Source organism: Cydia splendana, chromosome 27 (genome assembly GCF_910591565.1).
Source record: "Cydia splendana chromosome 27, ilCydSple1.2, whole genome shotgun sequence".
Taxonomy (NCBI): Eukaryota; Metazoa; Arthropoda; class Insecta; order Lepidoptera; family Tortricidae; genus Cydia; species Cydia splendana.
Genome location: NC_085986.1, coordinates 9,107,175 through 9,120,991, shown reverse-complemented (window position 1 = coordinate 9,120,991; position 13,817 = coordinate 9,107,175). Strand labels below are relative to the sequence as shown.

Sequence of the window (13,817 nt, the reverse complement as noted above, 5' to 3'; positions counted from 1 at the left end):
GTTGCTCAAGACCTGCTCAACCTCGGCCATGGCGAGTGGCGAGAGCTATCGCAAGACCGAGAGGACTATCAGACTACCTATGTTTGTATGAAAAGGCGATTTAAGGGCGGTGGTCGTCCATAATGTCCATATTCGTCTTAAGGCGAAAATTAATCTAATGAACGTTTTTGCAACTAGGCTTATAAGAACAAATAATAATTTTATCTTGAAACAAGTTTGTAATAAATACGTGTAGATGATAAAATACAATCTTGCCTTTTATCAAATCACATCATTTTTTGACAAATTTGCGAATTAAGTTATCCAAATAACGGCTACAAATAAGAAATCCCTATCACAGTTTTAAACCATGGCAGGGTTGAATACATAATAATGTCGGTATTTAACTAAACATAAGACGAACTCTTTATTTCATTTACGCGAGCGGAGCTGCGGGCCCGTCTAGTAATAAATATAAGTTGATCCTTTATAACATCGATTTATAATCCATTTACGAAAAATCCCGCCATAATGAATTCACGTGACGTTTAAAAGTGTTGCCATATAAATGTCGCGTGCTAAAATCGAATAATCGATTCCAGTGAAATTAAAATTTTTGAAGTAAACATCTACCTCATTCGTTGGTTTAGTTATGTTTAACGTGATATACAAAAATATAATACTTAATGTATAAGTAATATTTATTGATAATTCGTCAATGAAAAGGCAATAATGTCGCTCAAATATGGAGTAAAGTGCACGCCAGCAACAGCAAATTACAAATGGCGGCCGCGTGACGGATGAGGTCGATGGGAGGATGCACTTGCAATGTTTTAATTAGTGTAAAATTGCAGTGTTTACGCACACTACACTAGCCAGGATTATGGTAAGTATTTAATGTTATTAAACGCTAATTATAATTACGTAATGCATTTTTGTTTTTGTTTTAAGCTTCTCAAGTCGTCTCTTTCGTTTGTTATGATTCCTTGCTGTCATTATTTACAATTGGGGACATCTATCTGTCCTTGTCTCTCGCGGTTTCCCCGCAATAGGTTTTCATTTTTACGGCCCCGCGCGACTGAGACGGAAAAGCGGGTCCGATGGAAAAATATGAACAATTTCGTGCTCTTAAAAATTATTGATTTTTCATCGTTAAAAAACATCAGAGTGGCTAATTGCATACGTGATGCGAGGTGGCGCGGACGGCGGCCGCTGTGAGTATTGCACCCATTTCAGTTGTTTTCCCTACAAGGTTGTGAAAAGTCACATTTTTCAGTGTAATACCACCATTTTTAGTACCTATTGCGTTGCTTGGTACCTTATTTGTAAATCTGATGTTAGGTTCGTTTAAATATTGATTTTTGACGGCCCGCGGAGTGAGTCAGGCTGAATGTTTATAACATTACTTGGGGCCTGCTATATACTATTTTGGGAACGGCCAAATGTTCCAATGCTCATGTTTGAGCCATCATTAGGTTCCCGTCCGCTGTAAAAGCCAAAACTCTTGTGATTCCTTTATCTCGCATAACCAGGTAAGTGCATAATTTTAATTTTACGTGCTCCATTTTGACTGATGTACTTTTTTATCGGTCGAATAACCAAACCTAATGTTTACTGCCTTGTGGAACGTGGTGTGATAAGATATAGCTCCTTGAGATTTTGAGGTCTTATACATTCATTTTATAAAGTTATAAACCGGTGTTATATGTTGTGACTTTAAGATACCTACTTATTGTAATCTTATTGGAATTCAATTTTGTATGCCGACTTTTAAAAGTTTTTAAAGTTAAATAAATATATATATGAATATTTTTTTTAATTTCCTTGTATAAAATTTTCCTTTTGGAAAATTCACGCTTTTATTTAGTGGTCGAGATTGGCAGACAACTTGAGCGTTATCACGAATCGTGATTCACATATCAGAGTCAAAACGTTTTATCTTGATTTCGCAACAGAAGACCCAAATAACTTACGTTTCCTGGAACTGAGGTCGTAAATAAACATGATACAAGTGAACTGAATTTTAAATGTTCCACCATACTGAAAATGTGCTACAGCTTAGTACGCGCTGGTTTGACCTTTCGCAGGTACTAAAACGGAATTTTAACCTTCTGTGTGTCAATCATTTATGTTTATTTATTTAGGACCTTTTATACATGAGTGCTTGAGGATAAAATACCCTAAAATATAAAATACACTAAAAAAGAAATGTTTATCTACTTACGAAATGTGTCTAACAATCTTGATGTGTCTTTTAATTGAGAAACACGTTTTAAAAATAATTCACGGCAAATATGTAACAATTATGAATCTAATACGATCATTTATATTCTTCTGCTTTGTAAAGTAATAGTTACTGATTTTTACAAAGCATTTTTCAATTAAAAGACATGTCAAGATCGCTTACCTTCTTTCTAATGCTAAAAAAAAGCGAACTAAAACATCATGTCGATGTCGCGTTCAGGTCTTTATTTAAAGAGAAGGAAGAAAAGAAAGAAGTATTATCTCCAGGAAAGAAATACAATTGAAATTACTTTACAAATAAGAGCTTAGCTCTCAAATCAATAATGATGAGTCTGAAGCTATTTATCAACTGGGCTTATTTGATTTGATTAGATTTGTCATTTATAGTATTTTTCATTGTGACTCGTATTAGGCATCTATTTGTACCACCTGGTGCTGATAATTAAACAGGATCCCCTTCATGTCTCTTACTTACCTTTAAGCTCATTAATTAGGGGCGTATTTTGAAATTTGGCGCCCCGGGCCAATAAGTTTTGCCGCCCCAAAAGTCAAGGAAGAAAAACAAAATGGAATCCGCCAGGGGCGGCAGGGGCGGCATACGCCGCCCTTGGCGGATTGGCGCCCCGGGCCATGGCCCGGATGGCCCTAGGGTAAATACGCCCCTTTTAAACTTCAGCACCGAGATAGCACAAACATAATGTTAAGATGTTGCACCTTGTGATCGCAATTTAGATAAAAGATAAAGATAAAAAATAGTTTATTCAAGTAGGCATATTACAATGCGCTTATGAACGTCAAATAAAGCTATACCGGCTCCAACCCTACACCTCTGCCTCGAGAAGATTTAAGGAGGAGGAGGGTATCCCAATACGGGACCGGCAACAAACTCGGCGGGACACATCTATTCAAAACATTATTACATCTTATAATTAACATGCATTACGAGTAAATAAGAAAAATACAGTGTTGTGTGTGTGTGTGTGTGTTTAAGTGTTGTCCCGGTTGAGTTTAAACTACTATTTGTCCATATATATATTGTATTATTAATTAGTGTCCAACCGAAGTTTCAGATTCGGCATAAAAATCATATTTCGGCGAAAAACTGTCAATTCTTTCGGCCTAGTCGAAACTTTATTGTCATTTGTAGATAGTGTCTAAAATCTGGTTTTGGTCGGACACTACTATTATTCTGAAGAAGCTCTCATTGCAATGTGGATTAATATGACCAAAACCATTATTGCTATTTATGAGACTACATTATCATTTCAATCGAGCACTTGTTCAATTCGTCCTCAGCCGTAAACTTATTAAAACATTGAATACTCAAATCGCTAGGCTCGGTAATTGAAATTTAACATAGAGGTGTTCGTTGAGGTCCCGTTGCCACTTGAGCCCTTTTATTTGTATTGTTTATTTTAGCAAATGTCCCGAATAACATAAATAGCGTGGTGATTATTTAGGTCCGTTTGTAGGTCACTAGTCTGCTCATTGGAAAACGAACTCAGATTTTGAAGCCAATTTATTAAGTAGCAGTTTGATCAATAGGATTTACGCTATTAAATCTAATTTAGTAACTAGCTGAATTGGATAAATGTGTTTTCACGACAATCCGCAAAGATATATTAAATGTCATATGTTCAAGTAGAAAAGATCTTTTTTTGCATGTGGTTTTTCTAACATTGTCTTTCTAACACTAAACTTATTAAACTGTTGGTCTTCCTTCCTTGTCGGCCCAGCGATACTATCATGGTCGCATTTTTATCACTAATCATGCGTCACTTTCGCACTTACATACTTGTTAGAAAGTGACAGGCATGATTACAAATGATAAAAAACCGACCATCTTAGCCCTACAGGATTTTATGTAGGTACTGATATGTAAACGGAAGTTCCCAAATATCGATTTTTTAACCTAAACTAACGTAACATCCATAAAAAAAATTAAGACTCCAGGGCGTGATTAAAAAAAAACGAAGGACATTAATGACATAATAAATTTCAATGCCAATTTATGTTGCCTTCCAGCCAGTTAAATCATATATTTTCAAGATCTCTTGCCAAGACTTGCGTAGACGCCTACCTATAGTTACAGATGTTATTGTCTGCTGTTTGTTTGTTAAATTATGTATTTCGTCCATTACATTTGCTTAACGTTAAGCTGACTATTGTTTTGTCATCTAGTATCACACGTGACATCATTTGAACACATCGTTCGTAATAATTACTAGTTCTGTAAGCAATGAGTAAAATCCGCACAGCTTATAGATCTTTCAGCTACTTAATGGTTCTTAGCCCGGTAGAATTCATGTGGCCTAGATCCTACATACCATGAGTGGCCTTTTTATTATCTTTAGGGTCAACCGGGGTAAATGCGTCTCTTGTGGTAAATGCGTTTTTGAAGATATCTTTCAAACGCAACATATCTATTATAACAATTATAGCCGTAGACCCACTTGGCTCCGCCATTAAAAAAAAAACTGAATCCACAAAAAATATATAATTATCGAACCTGTTCACAAAAATTCACGAGAATCAGCTGAAAAATGCGACCCCGAGAGGAGACCACCCAGATAATACGAAAGCTTTTTTTCCAAGCTTAAACGAGAACCTTCACTTCCGCTTGGTCAAAACATTTATTTTGATTTGAGATTATTTCGTCGTATTTGGCCGCTTTTCATACTGACTATTTTATTACGATAACGTGTTAATTAAATAAAACTTTTAGTTATTACTTTCTAAAGTATGCTTTGTTTTCTGTAGTTTGCTCAGCTAAAGTAAAATATACAAATCATAATTATTTAGGTTTATTGATTGTAAGGGGCACGCAGTTTACTGCGTTTTGTCAAATCGGCAGGTCGGCAAAAATTTGGCCTCGTTCCATTCAGCTCAAATACCTTACGTAGAAAACACGTAATTGGCAATACTTTAATTACTTTTTATTTTAAAGATGTATTATTAGATGTTTAGAGTTCGCAGTCTATTTATAAAACATGCAAGTGCATAAAATTTCAAAAAAAGGTAGTCTTAGAAAAGATATCGCTATTTAAGGATAAGTATGCATATGTTTGCAATTCACTTCAAGATTACTCATCATCAGTTTGTCAAAAGCGTACCTAACCTATTAACTTATGTTTTCTGTTTTACTTACAATTATTTGAGATTTCGGATATGATTACTAGGGCTTACGAAAAAAAAACCTTATGATGTTAACAGATGAAACTTATTATTTCTCGAAATTTATCGTAATCATTAAATAGGTGCCTAACCAAATAAAACTTAATCAAAATATAAATTTATAAGTTACTACACTTTCCTACGGATCTTTGATTTTTACGTCTACGCTGCAAGTCTGCGAGTTCTGCGACCCTTCAAAAAACGAACTCAAAAGTTAAGGGTGTACAGACGCGGTAGGGGGGTCCGGCCGTCGACCCTAGGGGCGCGCCCGAAATAGACCGCGCGGGGGTCTGACGCTATATCCGTACACGGCGAGGAACAGACAACGTTCAAGCTATAATCGGGATTTCATTTCTTGTTGAACTCATTAAAATTATAAGGTCTGTATAATGACGATTTATGCTCGAAGTTGAAAACGAATTCAAGGGCTTATAATTTTTATGTTTTAGTTTCATAAAGAACGTATGATGCTGTCAAATCTTTTATCCACTTGTCTGTGTATGTCCTACTACACTAGGATCCTGATCGAATTATAGTGCTCCGTACAAAATTTTGTTAACGGAGCACTTATCATATAATCATATCATAATCATAATCGTTTATAGCCAACCATGGTACATATGTTATTACAGATGATTAAAGTATCACATATTCCTAAAAATAGTTCTTAAAGCTAGTTCTTAAAACTAATGCAATGGGGTGATAACAATTTTGCCATTATAGATGTTGATCTTCCAGGCCCTGCAAAAGAGTAGTAGGCTTTCTGAATTAAAAGCGCACTTTGTGTCTTCTTTTTGCATTTATTCTGCTCTACACAACCACAACCGAGCGTTGAACCCACGATTTTTGAATACCGCACATGACCGCACACATAAAAGGTTAATTCAACCAAGTTTTTCAACATTTATTTACAGTGTTTTCTTAAATCACAGATCCTTACTTTTTCTGTTTAAATCGGTTTTCTTTTGTTTCGTAGGATACATCGACTATACGTTTATAGTTTTCTCTGCCTTAGATCTCTTTTAAGTGTAAAATAATAAGGATTAGGACACATAAATTATATGCAAAAAGTTACAAAAACATGATGAATAGTAACTTTTAAAATTAAAGTTCAGACATTTAAATCTGATTTGACGGTCGGTGGCATTATGTAATTGTACCCGCCTACAATCGTGAGTGAATTAAATATTTATGTTATACTTACTTACCAATCTTACCATGCAGTGCAAAGTAAGTATTTGTTACAATGAAATACCTACTGCAAAATTCTACGATCCCACTTAATTGATTCATACTTATTACTTACCCATGAAGCATATTATGAACCCTTAGGTCCGCATTTTATTTTGCTGTCGATTTTTTTTTGTCATATTTCGAAAAGTTTTATTATAAAAAAAAACTCATTTTTTCGGATAATAAGGAATCCATATAACGTGTGCAATTTTCTAACTAAATTACATTAAAATTAAAATATTAATATTAAAATTCAATCATCAATGTAGGTGTATGTATGTATGAATAGAAAGAGTTCTCTATTCTGTACAATATAAGCGCAGGTCCTCCGTATGTCCCTTAATTACAGACCTTCCTGACTCTGGAAACATAATTATGTTTTTTTTTTGTAACTCAACGGAAAATTACATAATTTTTTTCGGGGTATTTTTTAATTTCGAATCTATCCCGGAACGATTAATTTTTCAAACCAGCCAAATTTTATCGAACTCTTACTAGGAAAAATCAGGAAAATAGAAATCGGCCGCTTATCGACTTTATGATGACAGGATAAAGCGTTCGTCTCTTTCTATTGAGTGGTAATAAAAAGTGACGTGTGCTCTACCATGACGTTATCATGTCAATAACCGTGTCGATACGCCCAAAGATAATGAAGCTTTCTGAAAACAAATAGTACATGCACAGGATAATAAATGATTACAATAAGTTAGAAAATGAAATTGCTGTTGCTTCTATCAGATTTCGATATGACTTCGGAGAATTCTAACATTCAAAGAGATAATCGATGAACAAAACAGGATATTGTCTTTTTTCTCCTAAATTACTAAGCCGACTTTGATTAAACTTTGCTTGTAGAAACTTAAGCCCCGGGTATCGAGACTGGCTGCTTAGTTTTTGGAAACCTACTCCCTTGGTTGATAAAGGGGAAACGCTACAAACAGGCGAAGCTGCGGGCACAGCTAGTATACCTTTAAATAAAAATAACAGCCAAAAATTCCCCTTTTAAGTACTTAAAATGTCAAGTCATTTGTCAAAAGTAATATGCATTAATCGCCAGAATATTAAAATTGTTGGTTTATACGCTTTCTACAATAAGGGCCTTCGTAATTATATTACATTTTCCGTAGAAAAACGAAGACACTCGTGGGGTCAACGCACCGACGTAGGGTCACAGTGCCTATCGATTTTCCAGCTTTTTGTTTGTAACTTTTCCCTCCCTCTCTTTCGCTCACGAAAATTGTATTTATGGCTTCATGCTTCGTTTTTTCTTTGGTTTATTTCAACTGATTCTGCGATGTTTTATTTGTTAAGCTCGACGCTTTGGTTTAATCCTGGTTTGCGAAAGTAGGATGTACTTACCTACCTAATATTAAAGATTATTGGCAAGGTTTGTATTTGGATTATATTATAAACTTGGTCAAGCAGATCTTGTCAGTAGAAAAAGGCGGCAATTTTGAAAAATGTAGGCGCGAAGGGATATCGTTTCATAGAAAATTTGAATTTGGGCCTTTTTCTACTGACAAGATTTGCTTGACCATCTTATATTTATATTGTTTGTTAGAGAGTATTGTTATGCTACCTTTTTATTCGGCGCTAAAAAAATATGATCATGATGACGATCTCCTAGTGAGTATTATATTCTTTGATGACGATTATTCCCTTGTCCAGCTGTCAACAGTTCCAAATCTCTCCAGAGTAGTGCTAGAATAGCTAAGAACGTAGGCGTTATTGACAGAGAACTTTTATCAACAAGAATAGGTATTGTGGCGCCACCTATTTAAGGTTTTTTGACGGACACTTTGATAGATGGAGATTGTTTTCCTTACCTCTACTTTCCATACTTTATTACCTATCTGTTCGACTGGGGTCTGGGGCACTATATGACAAATAGTGTTAAAATTGACACCGACACTGCGTGCGCCGCTGGTGAGCCGTAATCTCAGTTGGGTATTCTTGCTTTACACCAAATTATCCGTTAAGAGCCCATCAACGTGCACACTAGCGCCACTGCTAAATAATCGTGATTATTTAAATTTAACGAAAGATACTTAAAAAAGGGGGCCGCTACGTACTGTATATTGTATTTAAGTACCTTTCGAATACATCAAACTAGTTTTTTTGTTTCTGGATTCATCAATCTATGCGTTCAAAGTTAAAACGGCCGTTTTTGTTTTGAGTTCATAGATCGACGAATCCAGCAATACCAATAATGGCTGATTGGAGAATTTTGCACTTTTATTTTATTGAATATATTAATAATCCTTCAGTTCATACTGAGATTGGGCCATTTTTTAGAATCATATTAACATATATGTTTCTTTGAAACCATTATTTCCATGATTCTTTGTTACTTGCAACAGGCCTATTGGATAGGTGGAATACCGTCCTAACAGGAATCATCATCATCTCAAACTTATCCCGAGTCAAAAAATAATCGATTAATTATCCGATTAGAATATTTTTAATTATTTCGATCCAACTAGCAACATTATAGCGAGTTTTTTTTACAATGGTTGACAGATGACATACATCAAATCAAATCAAATCGTAATCGAGTTCTTGTTTGTTTTGAGTAGGTCTATTTCAATTTTAATGGGTAAATCTTTACTTTATGGACCCACGATTTTTGGGGTGGGGAGGGGGGGAGGGGGGGAGGGGGTGGAGAGGGCTACCCCCCAGTCCAACCCCCATGGTGAGGAACCCCATGGTTATGGAGATATTCATGGTTAAAGTTTGTATGGAATTACTAAGAAATAAGGGATTACAGCAAATTTTGAAGGAGGGGGTGAGGGGTGAGCGGGGGCGCTGTTGGATCTGGGTTAGCTCCGGCGCTGCGGAAGAGCAGCCCTTCCGCCCTCGCGTGACAAAGCACGCTCACTACACTCGGCTCCGCAGCTTCGGCTTACTGGTCGCCTTCGGCGACCAGCCTCAGCCGCTCGCCTCGCTCGTTCCCGCGCTCCGTCACGGCGGGCGAGGGCTGCCCTCCCTCCGCGCCTCCGTTTTTGGAATTGCTCTCTAGGGGTAGGACAGACAAGACCACGTGGATAGTGGGGTGCTCTGATTCGGTTTTAAGTGACCTTGACATTTTGGGTACCTTGAGATTCTGGTGACCAAAGATTTTGGTGACCTTGAGATTCTGGTGACCAAACATTTTGGTGACCTTGACAATTTGATCACCATAAAATTTCGTGACCTTGAGATTTTGGTGACCTTGGGGATGGTGGTGTGGTATAAAAGGTAATATAAATTAACAAAAAACGGCACCTATCGACATCTGCTATTACATTTCTCCTTTATTTCATAGTAATTTCATACAAACTTTAACCATGGATATCTCCATAACCATGGGGTTCCGCGCCATGGGGGTTGGACTGGGGGGTAGCCCTTTGCACCCTCTACCCCCCCATACCCAACACACCCTCCAAAGCGTGGGTCCATAAAGTAAAGATTAGCCTGATTCTCTCTGTCTATGATTGAAATGAGACAGTCCTTTGACAAACTATATAAAAATTACGACTGAATCCTTAAGTACTTTACCCACTGCCAACTTAAAAAAAAACTTCTGGCACATTGTAATTTTTTTAACGTTTAATTTTTCTTCCACAGGTATATAAGTAAGAAGCAAGTGGCAGTATTCAAACAATATTTCTAGTCTAAAAAGTTTCTACGAAAAAAAGAGTGAAAAAGTATTAAAATTGTACTTAATTATATTTATATATTTTACAAAAATCTGTGATAGACAATTTTGGACCGTGCAATTTTTACAAGCGTTTGCCAAAGAGAATGGTGTTAGTTTTTAGTTTATGATTGTCTGTGGAGTTTCGTAAATGGAACAGAAGATGGCGCTGCCGCCGCAACAGTTCTGCGTCAGGTGGAACTCTTACCACACAAATTTACAGGTACAAATTTAATTTGTATATTTATTGTTATTGTTGATGTTCTCATACAGTCAGCAGCAATAGATGCTATGCGGGCGAGGTGTTCAAAATTACCTTGACACACTCTTATTCTCTTAACAATAAAGTCGCGTCAAGATCATTTTGAACACCTCGCCCGCTTAACAACTTCTGCTGTTGACTGTACTTTAGAATATAATTCCTCAAACTGACCGGATTAAAAAATCTACAACTGAACTGCATAGTCCTAAAAAATCTTAAAATACAAAATGATGATATTACAGGCCAGCGATCAGCAAACTTCTCAAAGAGCCAATCACATTAGAAATCATCAGTTTCAGGCTTCCCAAAGGGCCACAAATATTGATTTCAGTGGTGTAAGCTCTGTTTTCCTAGGATAGCGGTGCCGTCATATAGTGGCCGTCTCCATACAAAATAATACGGCTAAATATGGATGTGGTAGTATTTTGTATGGATACGGCCGCTATATGACAGCACCGCTATCCTAGGAAACCAGAGTTTGTGTGGCCAGTTTTTGGATGACTCATGCGACATGAGCCTTCTAATATGCAGGGTGGCCAAAAAATAAGTGCTGTCTCGTTGCCAGGGAGGTTTTGGGATTATACTGAGCAACTTTTACTATGGGACCAACCCCAAAAATTTTACTGTTTCATACATTTCGGCTGGTCCATTTTCTATGGGAGGGTACTTAAATTTATTTTTCGCGATTTCGGAGTTGGTCCCATGGTAAAAGTTGCTCAGTATAATCCCAAAACCTCCCTGGCAACGGGAATGCACTCATTTTTTTGCCACCATGTATATTTCTCGACCACATTGAACATTTTTACCAACAGGCGGTATTCCCCCGACTGCTCCTCACCGAGCAATTCGCGGACGTCACCCTCGCGTGCGAGTCCCGACAGCTGCGATGCCACAAGCTGGTTCTCTCCGCCTGCTCCGCCTACCTAGAGCGGCTCCTGCTTAACAACCCCTGCAAGCATCCCATCGTGCTCATGAGGGATATGAGGTGAGTCGCAGCTGACCATATAAGTAAAGAAAGAGTTGTAACTCCATACATCAGTTTTCTTGCCAAAACGCGAGTTATTTCGTAGTCGACATCTAACGTCAAGTAGTGGAACTATCAGTACCGCTACTTGATACCAGTGGCCTATTTTATAAAGCTACAAGTTACAATTTACAAGCGGAAGTCTCTTTCTAACCCTATGTGTTAGAACGAGACTTGTTGTAGACTTGACGGGTGACCGTTTTTATAGATAATGGTACGGAACCCTGACTCGCACTTGCCCGGTTTTTTTTTATCTTCAACTGTTTACATGGTGAATATAGTTGGTCAAACCAATTTATTTGGTAAGAAAACTGATGTATGGAGTTACCACTCTTTCTTGACTTATATTACTCTATGCAGCTGACGAATCTAACAGTTGCATTGCAGTTATCTTGGCTATCAATAGTCATCGTTAATCGTTTAGTCATTAACCATAAAACATTATGGTTAAGTTAAGAACCATCTGGTTTAACAATTGACTGAGAAACGTAAAGGCACGAATTTTTCTTAGATTGTATACGTATTCCACAATCAATAACTCTTTTCCCCTTTACCCAACACAATTCTTACTGAGATTAATTATTATAGGTTCAGCGAAATGCAAGCGTTGGTGGACTTCATGTATAAGGGAGAGGTGAATGTGACCCAAGAGGAGCTGCCCAGCCTTCTGAAGAGTGCAGAGGCGCTGCAAATCCGGGGTGAGTGTCAAATGCAAGGGTTGCTAGACTTCATGTATAAGGGAGAGGTGAATGTGACCCAAGAGGAGCTGCCCAACCTTCTGAAGAGTGCAGAGGCGCTGCAGATCCGGGGTGAGTGTCAAATGCAAGGGTTGGTGCACTTCATGTATAAGGGAGAGGTGAATGTGACCCAAGAGGAGCTGCCCAGCCTTCTGAAGAGTGCGGAGGCGCTGCAGATCCGGGGTGAGTGTCCCCTCCCCCGCAAAAATCGGCAGACTGTTTCGTACAGAAAATGACAGCCATGACGTCTCGTTACTAAATGCTCTAACGAGATGAGTACATCACAAATTCACTACCCTAAATTAATTATTATTAATTACAGCGCCACCTATGGACTGTCTCTGGAACTACGTACCCTTAGATGCGTAACATATCGATAATCGATAAGCTATCTAGGGTTCTATTAAGTGTATAAAAGGTCAGATAGATGGCGCTGTTAACACAAGTTCACTCCGGTGTGGATGCCCCATAATACCAATTTTAATAATATAGCTGATAGCAAAGAGAATTTGAAATAGAGAGTTACTGTCATGGTAAATTATGTAGCTACAGTAAATTTTCTGCCATCTTTTGACAGACGATTAAAACTGTTAGAACGCTATTTGACTTTGATCATTATTCTTTCACTGATATGTGTTAACTTATTAAATATTAATATTAACGCCATCTACTGGACACTAGGTCAAAGGAATGGTGTCTGATATGTGTTAACTTGTTAAATATTAACGCCATGTACTCGAGAGTAGGCTGAAGGTTATGGCGCCATCGCTCGAAAACATTGCACCATTCCTTTGACCTAGTGTCGAGTAGATGGCGTTAATATTAATATTTAATAAGTTAAGAGCGCTATTACATTTCGGCGTTGAGCGAGTTTAGGTATTTTACGCGCTGCGGCAGGCCGTGCGAGCTCAGTACGCCGATCCCTTCTACCACACTCGCACTACAATGATGGATTAAACATTCTTGATCCTTCGCGAAGCATATTGAAATCAACCATAACAACACTAACTGTACTTAACTTTTAAAGTTCTAAAACTGTTATTTGGTAAGTACGAAAATACTAAATGCAGTGCAAATGTACATAGGGGCTGTTCATAAATTACGTCATCTATTTTTGACGATTTTTGACCCCCCCCCCCCCCTCAAATCATCCAAAAATCAAGCTTCGGATGAATCTGTTTCCTCCTACGTCATGTTACCATCATCCGATGTCCAGACCCCCCCCCCACTCCTCCCATTTGAAACGACGTAATTTATGAATAGCCCCATACTCGTACTTATGAAGGTATATTACTCGAAAGAAATTATAGGTACCTACTCGCTTATTTACATGTTTCGTCATTGCATTTGGTACCTATAGGTTGTAAAGTTTGTATCAACGAGGGTTTAAAAACGAACTGGTACTGAGGATCTGATGATGATTAAGGTGGTCACGGATACCAATCAACCATGTAGTAACATGATTAGGCTCGTTTGATTCGTCTCAAC

General features: G+C 37.6%; 1 protein-coding gene across 4 annotated transcripts in view; it reads left to right on the top strand.

The window, feature by feature from the left end:
* Window positions 1-718: 718 nt before the first annotated feature.
* The window catches only part of LOC134803729 (uncharacterized), a 29,055-nt gene continuing 15,956 nt past the window's right edge, over window positions 719-13,817 (top strand). Inside the window, exons 1-4 of one of the 4 annotated variants that reach the window (XM_063776543.1) lie at window positions 719-865; window positions 10,237-10,529; window positions 11,381-11,553; window positions 12,181-12,290. In XM_063776543.1, coding sequence (XP_063632613.1) covers window positions 10,458-10,529; window positions 11,381-11,553; window positions 12,181-12,290 — 355 coding nt within the window. In that variant the 5' untranslated portion in view covers window positions 719-865; window positions 10,237-10,457. The other 3 variants (XM_063776544.1, XM_063776546.1, XM_063776545.1) reach the window with 3 other exon arrangements.